The 16,946-nt window shown below is 39.2% G+C and overlaps 1 protein-coding gene across 6 annotated transcripts in view; it reads right to left on the reverse strand.

Annotated features, from left to right (window-relative positions):
- Nucleotides 1–865: 865 nt before the first annotated feature.
- Nucleotides 866–16,946, reverse strand: part of CADPS2 (calcium dependent secretion activator 2) — a 366,370-nt gene continuing 350,289 nt past the window's right edge. For all 6 annotated transcript variants that reach the window (XM_054173945.1, XM_054173944.1, XM_054173942.1 and 3 more), the window contains 2 exons: nucleotides 5,313–5,417; nucleotides 866–1,848 (listed from right to left, as the gene is read on the reverse strand). In XM_054173945.1, coding sequence (XP_054029920.1) covers nucleotides 1,678–1,848; nucleotides 5,313–5,417 — 276 coding nt within the window. In that variant the 3' untranslated portion in view covers nucleotides 866–1,677. The remainder of the gene's footprint in view (nucleotides 1,849–5,312; nucleotides 5,418–16,946) is intronic.

The following is a 16,946-nucleotide window of genomic DNA, read 5'->3' on the forward strand; positions in this document are numbered from 1 at the left end:
CTGAACCCCAGCACTCCAAGCCTCTCTGGACACCTTTGGGTGAGTCATCAGTCATGGCACAATGAAGTGAGAAGAATGGTCATTCCCACCAGCTCAGATTTCTCCCTTTTCCCTTTAATTCATCTCAACTCATGTGCAGATGAGGCTGGTGTGCAACAGGAAAAAATTGTTGCTTTGGGTTTCTGCCTGTGTGAGTGAAAAGCATCACTTACCCTTCCCTGTTTGCCTGAGCTACCAAGTGTGCTGCAGAAGACCTTCCTTACAGCACTTGTTCTCAATTCCTGCAGCCTGACATGCTTGCAACAAATCCCTGAAGTTTTACAGCCAGTTCTTGCAAGGACACTTCATGACTGCCTTGCAAATCATCAACAGTCCATCAGCAAAGCCCTTCAGGTACAACAATAAGGCTCTAGAAGGACCTCAGCCACCTTCTTCACTTCTTTTGGATATAGTTTTTCTGTTGTGCCTTCTTTCCAGTTCTGTCTAGAAACACCCAGGAACCAGTCATGTTCCTCCGAAGCAAAGCAAAGCAAAGCAAAGCAAAGCAAAGCAAAGCAAAGCAAAGCAAAACAAAGCAGAAATCTAATGTTTTCATAAGCTGTGTGAATTTTCACTGATAAAAATTTGAATTCTTTCCAGCTCCTATTGAGGGCCAAGACAACAGGCAGCAGGCACTGCTAGTTTTACCTAACAATGAGTTGTTTCTTTCTTCTTTATAAAGGGAGCATATCCTTGAATATTTGTTAACTATATATTTGGTTTGTAAATTAGATGTACAATTCACAGGAAATTAACATGCTATAACCTTTAAAAACCCCAAAACTGTTATCATGAGGAATCACACAGGAGTTCCAATGGTTTGAAATATTGAAAACATCTTTTAATTGTAGAATTCTATACAAACTTGGGTAGATACAGAAGGGGTCACGACAAAATGTGTTCTTATTGCCTGAAATCTTGTCACAGAAATAGAAACATTGGTGGCAAGCTTACTGACATTCAACACGATGAGATATCTTCAAGCCTGCAAAGTGAATAGACACAACAACACTCCTAAGTAGTTTGTATGTGTTTGACTGTTCTTGAAGTCCTACTACTTATGTACCAGCCTCAAAATACAAAGAGCCAAGATTAAAGTTTGTTAATGCACAGCACAAAAAAATTAAAAGAGTAAAATTAAGCACAAAAAATAGGTAAACAAGGTGTGAACCCAAAAATACACTCCTTTTTTTTTTACATAGGGCTCTGACTTATTCCAAGAATTATTTCTTGCCTAGCTGTGTTTTAAGTGAGGCACACATTTTGTTTGCTGCACGGGACATCAATATCTGACGGATCTACAGGAACAAATGGTGACAAACAAAAGGGAAAGAAACGCAATCACAAGTGGACCTCAAACTCCATGCCAGGGTTCTCGCAGCCCTAAGCAAAGCTATACATTAAAATATGCTACAACCATTGTTCTCAAGAAGTACTTGGCACTTTTCCTCTGGTAATATAACTTTCATTTAAAAAAATAAAAGAAAATAAAAAAGCAAATTGCATCTCTGCGCCTATATCATAAGGCAAAACTATAAATGCGACAACGAGGACAAGTTACCAAAAAAGCCCCAAGCCAAACACAACCTCCACCCTCAGGCCATCACTCCAGAGCTCCAAATGCTTGGCAAAATCGTATCACCCTTCTTCTTCATCACTGTCCTTCATAGTAATGCCCTGAAGTCCTCCCGCATCCGTGACTGAGACTGTGGCCTCCTCCACGGTCAGACGGCTGTGAACAGTGTCGTAGGTCTTACTGTTCAGCGTTCCCTCCAGGACGCCTTGCAACCTGAAGTCTCGGTAGGTTTTCTGCAGCAAACATAAAACATCCTGAATTGGATGCTAGCAAGCCTGAACGGTTTTCCACTACACACTGGCCATTTCTAGCATGATGCTGCAACGGCTTCATGCCTCCTGTACTTAGGCACCTACCATCTAGAGTTCGCTGGACATCTCACAGTCTTAGTTTCCTAAGGCTGAATGAGATTTCTGTGCGCTCTAGAGAGTCCATAAGCCACTCTTGGATGGTCATTTCTTTAAGAGACTGTCTTTAGTACTACATTTCTGTTACTGTATGCTGGTTTCTCAGCAACTTCCATTTGTCTCATTTATTTAACAAGAAACCAACAAAGAATTTTCCTAACTGCATGTTGACATGTGAATTTGCCTACCAGTAGTCCTAGCATTTCACAGAACATGTAAATGCCCGACTCTTTCACCACAACATGCCTTTATTTGCATGTATCTTTACATTCATATGCCAAATGTGGAAAAATAAAGTCATTTTCAGATGATTATCTATGTTCTATAGTGCAAATGTTTCTCAGGTGACTACTTCAATCAGTTAATTTACATTCTGTCATCAACATTTTGACTCAAATCCACACATTTCTTTTTTTCCCCACTTGAGAAAATTTGGTTTCCCTGATATTCTGCCTTCCTGTGAACCAGCAGATAGTAGGGCATTTTTTTCTTTAACATTTTATCACATAAGAATTCCAACTGAAATTGTTTTATCCCTTGATATTACGTTCAAGTGAACATACGGAAACCCATCTCTCTTTCTTTGCTCTGTAACATACTTGAAATAACCTCTCCTGAAGTTAGCCTAAAAAGCTTAAGAAGGACAACTTGATCTAGCTAGTTTCTAATCTTGTGTATGCTGTTACTATGAGTTCCCAATGTCTATGGAAGAGACTTCTGTGGAAAAGAAAATGGAAAATAATTAAGGGTTGTCAGGCCGATTCCCTTTCCAGAAGAGACTGTGCACAATCCTCAGAGCGAAAAAAGAGAGCTGATCTTGTTTCACTCAATAGTTCAGAAAAGTGCAAAAGACACCTCTCAAAATGGGTAACATGCATCTGTGAGAATTTTCTCTGCTACTCTCTATGATGATTATTTAAACCTTGCCTGAATCGTTGCAACACAGATTTATTTGACTTTCATAGGTCAGCTTCAGAATCAATGGATACAGCTTGTGTTTTGCTCCCACACTCCTGTGAGTATCCTGCCCGGTCTTTTTCAAGTGTCACCATTACATTCCCCTTTTACAACACTGTGCATTCAATTTCCTTTTATGCTGTTAACAGGTCCTACAGCAATTTCTTTCCATTTTACATAGCAATCCTCCCCTTCTCAGACCAGCACTCTAGGGTTCAGTCATTGCTCTTCTCTTGACATATTTTTGCAGGATAATAATGTTCACTTACAATCTTAATTTTTCATTTCTCCCCAATTTTCCTCTTGGTCCTTGACTCTTCTTTAGCCACATCCTTATGTACGTGTCTCAGACATCTAATGGTATCTTTATGCCATCCTTCAGTTTTGGCTTTAGTAGGAACAAGCAGTATTTTGGTGTTCTGGTTATTCTTAAGAATGCTTCTAGCTTTGCTGCATTCAGAGATGAAATAATCCATTTCTTACTCATCCCACGTCCCTTAAAAATGATCTCCTACTTAATTTTTTCTTTTTGTTGTATTTCCAAGAGAGGGGCAACACAGGCTCCAAGTTTTTCTAAAAGCAAACAGAAAAATGCCTTCTCCATTCACTCCAGAGTCTGGAGGAATTATGCCTCTCTCCAGCTGGGCTGTGGCAGTGAATGTTTCTTATGATACTCTCCTTGAACCATTGTTTCTTATTTCCCAGCAGCCTACTGTTCGCTGTGTTCCTGTTTTTTATCAGTGCTGCCTTCTTCACCTACCAAAACACAGGTGGACAAGGTTTTGTGTCTTTCAATATGTTCATCAGAACCTCTATGACCGACATAAATTTCTTCAACCTTGAAGGTGCCATGGAATAACATGCTTGGAATTTGTGTGCAAAGCAGATCAGGTGTATGGGCACAGAAAGCCTACTGCCCTAACCAGTGTATTTCATTGCCATGGGGAGCCTGCTTTTCCTGAACAAGTCTAACCAGTCTGTCAGGCCGCAGAGGGATAGCTGTTTGACAGTGCTGATGAGCTTCAGTTTTGCAAAAGCCTCTTGTAATCTCACGGCTGATATTTAACTGTTATATTTTAGCCTGCCCATTCTTAGATCTAAGAGGGTACAAGTTTTAGATCCTGCAACACTCTTTTGGTTTTGTTTTTTTCCACCCCTCTTTTCTCTTCCAGGGGATAACTCTTCACTTAGGAAGAGCTTTAAACCTTTCACAAGAGCTGGTCATTTCAACCACAAACAGCAAACTGCTTCTGCCATTTTGGCACATAATACAATGAAGAGCTAAATCCTCTTCCCAGAGAAATCAGTTAAGGTCAGAAATAGCAAAGCTAAGCTTGTGTGGTTCAGGGAGCCATGATGCCATGATTATTATGAGAGTTTTCTTGCATCTCTCACTTTGTTCTTTCCCTCTTAGCTAGTGAATCCTGAAAGCTGTAGCTGCAAACCTGGTGTCCATGTGTGAAAAATCCATCTGACTTTGCAGTCTTTCATGAATTTAATGAGAAAATATCTGTAAGAAATCATGGTCATCATTGACAACAGGTGCTTCTTATTCCGCATTTATACAGATAACAAGAATGTTCGGAGTTAAATAACAGAACTGAAAGAGGGAAAAAAGTGCAATGTTTTTCTGTCTCTTGCTTAAGGGTATTAACTAAGATCTGAAAGGGATTTAGGAGGAAACTTTCTTTTATGGCAGATTAACCTGTAATTGCCTGTTGCAAGGTACTTCACACTTTGCCCAGAAGCATTTGACATTGGCCAGTGTAAATGACTGAGGACTGGACTGGAGGCATTGCTGTTTCTCTTGATACTTCTCCCAGAGCATGAAACCCAAGAAAATGTTATCTAATACATTGAATACTTTTATCCAGTTGAATCTAGTAATCACATGTGCATGAAAACGTAGTTGTCTTTAGGAAAGTGGAAAAAATGGAAAAGGAACACTATTAAGATTATCAAGTTAAATGTAAAAAATGAGCAAGAAGACAAAAAATAATCTATTAGAAACTTCATACAGCATTGCTGTACAGCTGGCAGTAATCTGTCAGTGTTCCTTGGAACAATTTTAATTGTTACTGAGTCTAGAATGGATGACAATTACTAATGCACAGATCATTAACATTAGAGGATTTAGTAAATAGTTTTTCTTCTGAAATTTGCTCCAATTTTCAGAAAAATCCAACATCCTAACCCAAAGCTATGTAAGTTTATAACTTCAGTCCACCTTTTTTATCCTTTTCACTTTTAGAGTCATCTGTACTTGGCCATGTTCATAATTTATCATTTTTCTCTCTTTACTATGCAGTCTAACATAAAAAGATTTTATTTACCTTAACTATCTTGATGAGAGTCTTCAGCTGGTAGACGTGAAGCTGAAGGTCTAATCTATCAGCCAACCACATGCAAATGACTTTCATGGAGCCACTATACCATTGCTGAAAAGAAGGATAAAAAAACCCCAAACAATCCACTAAACAATCCTGCAGTATTCATTTAACAGATTTGGTAATGAGAGGTAATGAAACACTTTGAAATGATCACAGATCAGCACTTGAAGTCAACAATGATATAATTTCCTGTTAAGAGAATTGCATGTCAGCAGGAAATCAAATAACTTGACCTAGACTGTTCTTTACATGAATTAGCAACTGCCATTTTATCTTTCAGTTACAACATTTTCAAGCAAAACAGTGTTATGCACTTTGCTATCTGTCAGTAAGAATGGATATTAAATGCACAATTACATGAGAGAACTTAACAGCTAAAACAGCAAGGGAAAAATCAGGCAGCATATCTTCAGAGAGAATTTGCAATGCCTAGGTTTTTCAAGCCAAACAGGAAAAATCATCAAAAGCAAACTATGGAATCCGTCTTGCTTTTTCCCCCCACCTTCATATTAAATCACTTCTTCATTAAGTAAAAAAAAACCTCAGAAATCCATGGAAACTGTATTTAAAGACCACTCCACCTGTCACAAAGTAAGCACATTAAGGTTTTAGTTTACGTTAATTACTAATTATAATTACAGCCTACCTTATTTCCTTTTTATGTCTTAGGCACGGGTATGTTTTCACTCAAAGCTTCACAAGTGGATAGGGTAAGAATAAGCTCTCTGCTGTTGGTGTCTATGTTACCATAAAAAACAAACGCTCAGATCCAAATAGCTACTATAATAATTCTTGCACATTAAGTGGATTAAGAGATTTTACTAAAGAGATGTAGCTCTTTTGTAGCTCTTTCCCTCCTGTAAAATACCAACCAGAGATCATTCAGCCAAAACGCAAAAAGGAAGGGACTTTAGTCTTGTTTTTTTTTTAATAAGAGTGAGAGATTAAAAGAGTTTGTGTCATAGCTCTGTTTCTAGTCTCTTTCCCCACAGGGAAGAGGCTTAAATTCTTTTCTAATGTAATTTCCCGTGTCTTCACAAAATACACTGATATGCAGAGAGAGGAAGCACTGTGCTTATGTTAAAATGAAGCGTGTTAGGGAAGGCATACATCATGAAGCAATTCAAAGGAAGGATCTAATATATGTTTCATCTCCACCTTAACAAATGAAAACAAACAAGCAAAAAAAAAAAAAAAGAAATTGAAAAACATCTAAATTATGTAACAAAAGATATAAATAGAATACTTTCATTGCTCTCTGGCAAAAGCTTTAAAGACATACAGCAAATACACATACAGAGAAACAGTCTCATCTTCCTGCAACTGCCAGTTTCAAGATGAGCCTGAAATGAGACTTTAATATAATAATAGCTTCCAGTTATCCTTTAATATATTTAAGTGCATTTAAATTAAAATCATTGGAAAGAAATCATATTTTTAAAGCGTTTCTCTTATTAATATACAATTATTTTTTTAAAGTGAGGAAACACACCACGAAAAAAATGCTGATAAAAGTAGTTTGATTTATTAAAAACCAAAAAAGAAGTGGGACCGATTTGGTATCCATAAAATACTGGAGTTTTATTGCATTCTTATACTATTTATCTTATTTCACCCCAAACATGCATGTTGGTTCTGATTTCTTTTCAAAGTACCTGTAAAATATCTCTGATGTGATGGACTTGCTCCTAAGTGGCAGCTGTAAACTACAGGACAGGTGGTGTCCAGAAAATAAAATACAGATGCCCAGAAAATAAAATACAGTCGTGCTTATTCACTTGGGGGACTCTTATTGATCTAATAAGCATAAAAATCATGTGCCAAGCATGCTGCCCAGAATTTCTATTGTTATGTGTGATAAGATGAGCCCAATTATTATATTATCACCCAAACTCTACAGCTGTTAATCTTTACCACACTCACGGCACACAGAATGATTTTAGCAGCAGTTTTCTCACACCCCAGTAACGCATACGTGGTGCATTTGGTTTGTATCAAGTGGAAAGCAGAAAGGACTCAAACTTGCTCACATGAACAAGCTGCAGACTGGGCCAAAAATTCTATGTTTGTTTCCCTCTTTTAACCCCACTCAAGAGTGCCAGATTACCGAGAACAGACCTAGTCCCATTTTTTTTTTGGCAAGATGTGTTTCAAACCCCAGCCAGATAACTTAAGCAGGGCAGATGCAGTAAAAAGTAGACTCTCCATATATATCTGTGATATGCTTACATGCACTGAAAACAAAGGTAAGAAATTTGAGGGAATTAATTTTGATACTCAAATCTGTGAACGAAAAAACAACACACTGTTTTCCTGGCTAGCTTTGAGTTGCTAAAACCTGCAGTAGAAATGTTTTATTTGCTGGATGTGAAATGATACCATGGTACTTGCTCCTCTGTCAACATACCTTGTTCAGAAAAAAAATAGGACTGCTCCTGAACACTAGAAAAATATGTATTCTTATTTAGAATTTCCACAGTATTTTTGACAAAAACCACATCCCAGTATATTTTTAGAGTCCTTCTAGAGGGACCTGTGGGTAGGATTCCTGTTCACTATTGGCCTTACAGCCATTGGTTTTGAGCACTTAGTATAGGCTGAAGCAGCAGAAACATCACTATACTGGATTTCATGAGAAGGAAAGTAAATATTTCCCTAGCGCTTCATTTGGAGCCTGTTAAAATGCACAGAGCTGCAAATGCCTCTCAGAGGTGGAATCCAAGGCCACACATTTTGACAACCGTGAGCATGCTATAGAGGCAGAGATGCATCTACTGCGACTCAAAAGCTTCATCGATGACACAACGGTTTTGAGATGACACAGTTGTAAAGTAATAATAATAATTAACAAAAATCCTTCTGATTTGTTTTAACAAAAAGCCATTTCCCCCCTAGTAGCAATACCACCTAAAAGACAATGTGACTCTTGCAGATGTCACTTAGGCGGTGTTACTGTCATGTTCTCTGCTGTTGTCTACGGGAGAATAAAGCAGTAAGTGTTTGTTACCTATTTTTTTCTTTCACATCAGCACATAACAGCAGCCAACCATTTTAACAAAAATATGTTTGCCTCCTTGTTTCCCCCTCTCTTCTTATTCATAGCTCATCCAGCTCCTGTAAGGGCATGCATTACTCACTTCATTTTCCTGAGATACCTCTTTTAAAGCAAAAAATAAGAGGAAAGGAAAGGCTAGGCTTGACTCTGTGAGACCCCTGTATTTATTCACACTTATTGTGCATGACTGTAGACTGGTAAATCATATTAGCAGCCCGTCTCCCCATCAAGCTGCTACTTGCTTTCCAGCCCTGGGAAGGTTCAACAAATCAACAGGAGCACGGAAAACAGAACATCAGTCTAATCTAGTGTTTAAGGTGAAGTTTTCAAACCCAATCTAAGAAGATCTTTAGAGCAAGCAACAAGCTGAAGGGCTCAGAAGGTGGTATTGACAATGAAAGAGTGTTGAAATATTGAGAAGCGCAGCACTTGTGCATTTTTAATAACAAGAGGGTCAACAAGGACACAGCTCCCTCAGTGCCAATAGTTGCCACACCAGGGCAATAAACGCTCTCAGTTCATCAGATTTCTTAAACAGTTCATCAGCTTTCTTAAACACCCTAAACCCCCTCAGCAGACCTTTAGTCTTAAATTAACAAACCAAAGCAATGAAAGAGGGTGCAGCGTGAATGGCCAGCATTGATCCCCAACGGGGCTCGGCGCGGCTACAGGCACTGAAAAACTCGCACCATTGTCGGGAGGAATTGACAAACCTCCTGGCCTAAATAGTCCAGCTGAGGCGGGCTGGAGGCACACAGCTGTAAAGGGCTCCCCTTGCCCCGCTCCCAGCACTCACAATGCGCCAGGCATGAGCTCTTTGTCAGGCCCAGACTCTGCAATTTTCTAACAAGGATTAAAGTTGTTTCTCGGGAGGGCCAGTGAAAAGCAATTTAGCAACATACCGTGCTTTCTTCAGGCAACCAAAAGAGAAGTAGTTAAGGAATTTCATTATTCTGTTGACCGGTGGAAATGCAAAACAAATATATTAAATATTCACCATCTTTCTGGGTGCCTGAGCTGCAGGGTTCGCCAAACAGTTCAATTAAATATAACACTTATGGGCTGAAAGCAAGCACTTCAGATTTATTTTTGAAGTTTCATAAAAAGGTGCAGCTGTTTGCCACCTGGAAGGAGGCTCAATACATACTAACACACAATGCTTTAGTCCTTCTAGGGCTGGTATCCCTAACGCCTGAGACACAGGACCCTGCCGAGTTTCTGTATCTAGCCCGCTCTTGATAAATGGGCACTGTCAAAATGCTTTTTCCACTGAATATGGCTTGGAGAGCAGCTTTTCTAGGAACAGCATTTTATCTTCCTATGGAAACCTTTATCACGCTATTGATCAGGAATGGGTTCACTCAGATGGCAATGGGATGTTTGCACTTCCTCCAGCTCTACATTTCCTATCATGAAAAACAACAAAAAGGATTCGTCTTGCTGAAGAGATTGTACATGAAAGGTAGCACAAGCCCAAATGCATAAGAAATACCATGAGCATGTTAAATAGGAAGTGCCCAAATGCCTAACTTTAATTGAAAGGCAATGATGTGATATCAATACGTGCCAAGGGACTTCTAAAACATTTTAAAAAGTGCTAAATGATGAAGGAATAAGCAGGTTAATAATGACAAATGCAAAGAGCAAAAGTTAGGGGAAAAAAAAGTTCCTGATTTCAGTTCAGTTTCTTTCTGTCTTTGTAGAATGTGAATAATTGCACTGACCTCTTTGGTTGAATTTTCATGATAATAACAGAACCAAGTAGTACTTGTAGTGTCTTTGAAAATAGCCTGAGGTTTAGAAGTCGCAGCTGTATTTTCAAGTTGAAGTATAGACATTGTCCATCAAAATGTAGATTTTTTTACCTGAGCAGAAAAGAGTTCACAGCCTCTTCTGAAGGCTGGAAACCTTTGGTAACTGCTGAAAAAAACCCAACAACTGGGGAAGGAATTCTCAACCTGTGGCCACCCTGATCCATCAGTAGGTCATCTGCGCCTCGCAAATCAACACTGAAACACCCAACTAAGATACCAGGTCAGAAGAAGTAATTAATGTTGAAAATCCATTCTTTTTCAGAAATGAAAAATCTTTTGCTGCAAACTAAAAGCAGCAAGTTGGCGAAAGATGTTTATGCTTTTCTGTCAGGTTTTTGATTAAGAAAACCTGAGAAACCTTTGGAGGTTGAGGAAACTATAGGCAAACATAGACCAAAAAAATAAATAAATCCATGTATCAGCATCTAGAAATTTTTTGTGCTCTCTTCCTACCTTGTCAGTTCTGATTCTTGATGCAGGTGATTTGTGAACCAGTCAACTTATCTATTTCTTCTGCTGGAGGGAGACCAGACCTTGTTGACTAATGACGTGGTGCCCTCCTGTCACTCCTGCTGTATCTTCACTCCCTTGGGAGGAACAAATAATCTCTCCAGTGACTCTTTTCTAGATTGCACTCTTCATAGATTTGGATTAGTCTGTAAGGCACTTTCAGTTGCATTTCCAGTGAGAGTAACTGTGTCAATCACCAGGAAAATGAAGGAACAGAAGCTGGGGTAACCTCAGAGAAGAGAAAACTCTCCTGAAAGAGCTCTCTGATCCCATTAACAGCTCCATATAGCTTCATGGTGACAGCCACTGCACTTCTGTCACAGGTTGTCCAACCCCACAAGAGTGTGGTTTCTCATTATCCATAGCCTTGTAGTGCCACAACATAAAATGTTAGGCTAGGTTTGACTCTGAGCACTCAAGTTTGCAGCCACATCCCTGAATATTCTCACCAAAATCCCAAATTCTGCTTTTGCAGGATGCCCATGCAAAAATGGTGTTTGTGTGAGTGAATGTTGTTGTTCTGAGCCAACAGAGAATTTTATGTTACTGAGATGTGCTCCTACATTAGAGACATAAAAGTTCAGTTGGCAGAAGTGGTCATTTTGCTGGCCTCTGACTGCAGAAATAAAAATTACACGATCTCTAGATACAGTAGAATTTTAAAGTATGCTAGTAGCTACTGCTCCTATTTTGCACAACACACACACCTCCTCCACCCTACCACTGTCTCATGCTTCCAATGCTCAACACCACTCATCAAGGTACTTTCCTGGAAAAGGCAAAGGCTTTTACCCAGCTTCTGTGTTTTACTTCCTTCTCTAGGCCTGAAATGCTAAGCCAAGTCTGGAGCTTTGGCTTGGGAATGTGCAGAAATATTCAGTGTCTACAGCTCCATAATTACTGCTCCACATAACTACTGTCTGCATCAACACTTTGCTTTCCTTGGGATAAAGGGATCAGGACCAAGATGTCTTCATCTTGGTCATTTCAAACTACACAATCTGCTTAGGTACAAATTGCATCTTCTTCTTCTTATTTTTTTTTTTTCCCCTGGTGTGTGTGTGAATGTAGCAGATTTATTAAGCTGCCTCTTGTACTCTTACTTGGCCAGGGAAGAGATGTTTTCTTCCTTTCGGGAAGATTCTTCCTTTGGTTTCCTTCTGCAGCTTTAGTGCCGCTACTCCGATGAATTTCTCAAGGAACTCAAAAATTCATTTTATTTTTCTTTCAAATGGTTAATTAATGAAGGAAACACTTTAGTCTCTAGCCAGTCTCTTCCTGCCTGTTTTAATGAAGTATTCCCACTGCTACTCACAAAGCAATTGGGAGAAAATGGAAAGGAGATCAGCAGAAACAGGAACCCAAAGATCCTGTGCACCGGGATAAGATATTTTGGTGATACAAGGAAAGAAATTAAGCAAGCTAGTGTTCAGAAATAGTAACAAGAAGAAAAGAGAGAACGGGACTCACTGAAAAGCATAATAAGCATCTTTGAAACTTCCAGGCAAAGCTGACATCGTTCTGAAGTAACAAATCACATGTAATGTATGAAAAGCTTTTCTGTCAGGTTTTTGATTAAGAAAACCTGAGAAACCTTTGGAGGTTGAGGAAACTTTAGGCAGACAGAGACAAACCCCCGCCCCCAGATCCATATATCAGCATCTAGAAATGTTGTTTGTACTCTCTTCCTACCTTGTCAGTTCTGATTCCTTTTCTCTTAGGAGAAAAGGATTTTGTTTTCGTATTTTCTTTTTGGTTTTTTTTCTGTTTTAGGCTTATCATAGTTTTGCCCAGTTGGAAAAGACCTTAAGATCATCGAGTCCAACAATAACCTACCATCTCCCCACACACAACTGTTGGAACCTAAGTGCCTCATTCAGACATTTTTTCAACACCTCCAGGAATGGTGACTCTACCACTTCCCTGGGCAGCCTGTTCCAGTGCTTGATGACCCTTTCTGTGAAGAAGCGTTTCCTAATTAGAAGCCAGCTAGTTGCTATGGAACTGATGCCAATTCACAAATAAATACATGCTTTTAATGTAAAATAAACAGTACTCATCTCTTCCTGCACCGTGTATTGATTGCTAAACAGCAGTTTACAATGTTTATGCTACTTTTTAATGTTTGTGACCTTCATTTTTTTTCCTGGTGTCTTCACATATGGTAGATGTGCTTGGGAACTGGAAGCTTGCAAACCCAGACATGCACAACTTCCTTCTGTATCTGGATATACATAACGTTGCTGTTCTGATTTTAAACACTGGGTATCAAAATAATGTTTGTGACTGCAAGGGACTAGCAACACAAATAGTTTCCCTACCCCACACTGGATATGCAGTGCATGGGTGGGCAGTACTTCCATTGGTTATTTTTGGTGCTAAAACTCTCTCGAGCAAACACTCCGTCTTGCTTCACTGTGTGTTCTGCTGCAATTTGGGTATTTCTGCAAACATCCTCCAAGGCACAGAATGGTGAACATCACTTGAGTGACCTTGAAATGAAAGCCAGCTTGGAGCCTCAAAATAAACAAATGAACATAGCGTAAAATGACCAAGTGGTCACTCACTGTGATGCTATCTTCTTACTATCAGGCTCCAGATTTACAAACCCTATGAACACACTTCAGCTGCACAAATGCTGAGTAGAATATCTAGGTGCACCCATAACATTAGTGAGGTTAAGGGTTCAGGTTCCATCTGCCTTTGAGGAATGTAACTGAGATACCTATCTCTGCTTTTGCCCAGTCATCCAGAACTCCAGGAGGAGTCCCTGGTGTGAGGCATTGGAAAAGGTATCACAGGAAGAGACCCGCTGTGAGCTGCATCTCTCTGTTAAGGGGATCATACTCTTAAACTCTGTATCATGTACCTAAAGCGAGGAGGACCAAAGTTGGGCCAGCGCCTGTGTTGTGGTTCTAACACTCATGTTAGTAGTTCTTGTCTTAGAGTCTTCCATTTAGACTCCCCTCTCCATGCAGAATGAAGTATGTATTTGAGAGTATTTAAAACATCCTGGCTTCCTCTGGGTGTATATTTATGGGCAGCTCATTTCTTTCACCCTCAGAAATCTTGACTCATCATCTGTTTACTCAATGACAGGGCTGGATGCAGCTGTGAAGTTGATAGGGAGTTGCGCAGTGGTGGAGCCACTCCTCTCCTACATGGCATCGATTTGGCACCACACTGAGCAGCGCTACTGTGGAGCAGAGGTCCAGCCTCTTGCCTCCCTCTTGTTTCTCTCCTCCACTCATTTCTTTGGAGAAAGCAGCCTTGGATTAAGCAGGTGCCTGGTTTGCTCTTTTCCTCCTCTGATCCAACTGCCCATGTGCACTCTTTCAGCTATGCAGATTTTCAGATTTTACAGATGTGCAGCTCTTCTTCCTCCTTCCTTCCTTCCTTCCTTCCTTCCTTCCTTCCTTCCTTCCTTCCTTCCTTCCTTCCTTCCTTCTTATTTTTTTTCCTACTGTTTTTCTTGCACATTGTAAACCCTTTTAGTGCAGCATAATACAAAGTATTATGTACAGTGTAAATTAATCTGTAAATAAAATAGTGTAAAGTAATCTGTATAGTGTAAATGAAGAAAATATAGGATGAAACATTTGAAAATGGTTTAAAGGGAATAATCTCTATATAGGTCAACACTTCTGCACATTGAAATGAGCACTAAAGCGAGATTCATTTCCCTGCGATAAACAGGTTAAGAAGCTCTTTCCACTGATGAACCACTGACTCTGTCAGAGCACTCTGCAGTATCCTCACCTGGTACTATTCTGACTTACAACATAGCAATTTCTTTTTGTTACTCCACCCTCATTATAGCAAAAAATAGATTATTCTTATGCTTTCTGGCACTATTTTTGTTGTAATATGATCAACAGTTTGGTTGTGTGTCTATTTGTGAACACCTAGGCAGAGTTTTGCTTGATTTTCCTTTTAAAACTAACCCAAACAAAATACAAGTATAAATATCAAATCCACAAGCAAGATTTGAGAAGCCACAAGGTTCTCCTGCTGTTTATATGTGTGTGAATTACAGTACATCAAGAAATCAATATTCCCTAGATGGTGCTTGTGCCTGGCACTTCATGGTGAACAAACATTAGGTAAGACAATATAAATGGTACAATCCTTATTGATTTCTTTTGACTGTGTAGAATGTGAAAGCTGCAGCCACAGTTAACACTTACTGACAGACTCATCTAAAGTTTCAGTGCTATTTTATATTTTTATAGTTGTCCACGCTCAATTGATTCCATTAGGTTGCTAGACACATTTCAAGCCATCCAGATAAGAAAAAAAATAGAAATGCAGTGCCTGGAATGAGATGCTGCTACTTTGTGCCTAGCAGGATAAAAAGGTTAAAGGACTAAATTGTGCCTAGATGTTGGAAGGAGTTCTCTTTTATTTGATAGAATTGTTATTGTTTTTTGTGAATGGATACTGTGAGTGATGGATAGATGCATTGAACTAAGTTAAATAAATGAACCAACAATATAGACCAGAAATGTCTATGGGGAAACTGAACTGCACTGGAGTCTCCCCAGGTTAACAGCCCCTCCCCAAACAAACAAGCAAAACCCTCTCATAGTTTTATCCCTGACTGATAAAATTCCCTCAGAAAAAAAACAACCCAAAAAATCAGATCTGGGCTGAATCAGGAGGATTCAAATCCTGAGGATTTTTTTCTTTCCATTTTTGACTCATGACACACATTTAAAATTAACTTTTAATATCAGTTTATATATTATTCCCCCCCCCCCCTTTTTCCTCAAAAAAAGTGAGCATCTCACACAAGTCAGGGAAATTAGGGGGTAGGACAGCGTAGGAAATTCTAAATATAAGGACATGAAATCCAGTGCCCTGGATTCCCTATTTCCTTTTTATTCCTACTTCCTATTTCCTTTTTATTCCTATTTCCTTTTTATGCTCACAGAGTTCTTCTAGCAAGATATCAGAACACTCATTTCATCGTTCCTTAGTCTCCCGCTGGGAAGATTTAAATAATATGATTGAATTAGTGTGAAAAAGGCATCATGAATACTAAGTGTGGACTGGACTATGGGATACATAGTGTCTTGAGAAAACCCTTTTAATAACTTTGTTTTGGTTGTTTGGTACCCAGCAAGATGGAAACTCAAGACATTAAAAATGGCACAAAAATGAAGACGTGGGAAAATATGACAGATCAAAAATGTATCAAACCCAGTCGGTGTGTTGTGGCTTCCTCTAGAGAAAACACTCTCAGCACAGCTTACCAAGTGCTGAATATTATAATCCTGAAACAGCAAACTCTGAAGCACATACTTTGCTTTAAGTGTGTGGTGGTCCTACTGATTTCAACAGTACTGAGAGTTGCTGGATTCACAGCAGCACTATCAGCACCTTCCGAGACTGGCACTCCTTTTCTCAGCATATTCCAGGACACAGACAAACAAACAAACAAATCAAAGAACACTCTTAGATTATATGGAATTAGATGGAGGGTACAGGTTTTTTTTTTTAGCTTTCAAATGAACTGTCATCATTTCATAGGGATTTCTTTTTCCAAAACCAAAGTGAAACTACTTGGAAGCACCAGGAATAATTTAGCGAGCTACGAACAAACTTTGCAGGGTAAATTTGCAAGCTGTTGCTTCCATCTTGCAGGATTGTCATATGCTTCAGCATGTGAATATAATTCACATTTTCAGCCCATATTTGGACTGTCTGCAGTTCTCCCTAATACTCTCTCTTTTACCAAAAAGACATGACAAACTGTTTTAAAATTTCAAGAATGTCTTTAGATCAAGAGAAAATTGCAGAGTGGTTTTTCAAGAGCTTTCTATTTGCCCTATAAAATATTAGGCATAATTAAAGATGAGTTAAGACTTTGGTGAAAGTCTAAAGAGCATCGGCAAATCTGAGCAGTGCTCAGCTTTTCAATTGCTTTTCTACTTCTCAGTTCTTTTAAATGGTTTTCTATGGCAGGAACATTTTTCTTAATTAGTCACAGCTAATTAGTGTTCTGGCATAGACAAGTAATCAGAAATGTCAGAGCTGCAAGGCTACATCTCCCTAATCCTTTGATAATAATTTAGCCTCCTGGGAGGGCCTCAAGCTGCGGTAAGTAGTGGCTGACAATAAGGCAAAATTAGGTGGGCAGCAGACCATTAGGATAGGAAAATAAAAAGCACTACCAAATCCTGCTGAGCACCATCA

The sequence above is a fragment of the Dryobates pubescens genome, chromosome 27 (assembly GCF_014839835.1).
Source record: "Dryobates pubescens isolate bDryPub1 chromosome 27, bDryPub1.pri, whole genome shotgun sequence".
In the NCBI taxonomy this organism is placed as follows: domain Eukaryota; kingdom Metazoa; phylum Chordata; class Aves; order Piciformes; family Picidae; genus Dryobates; species Dryobates pubescens.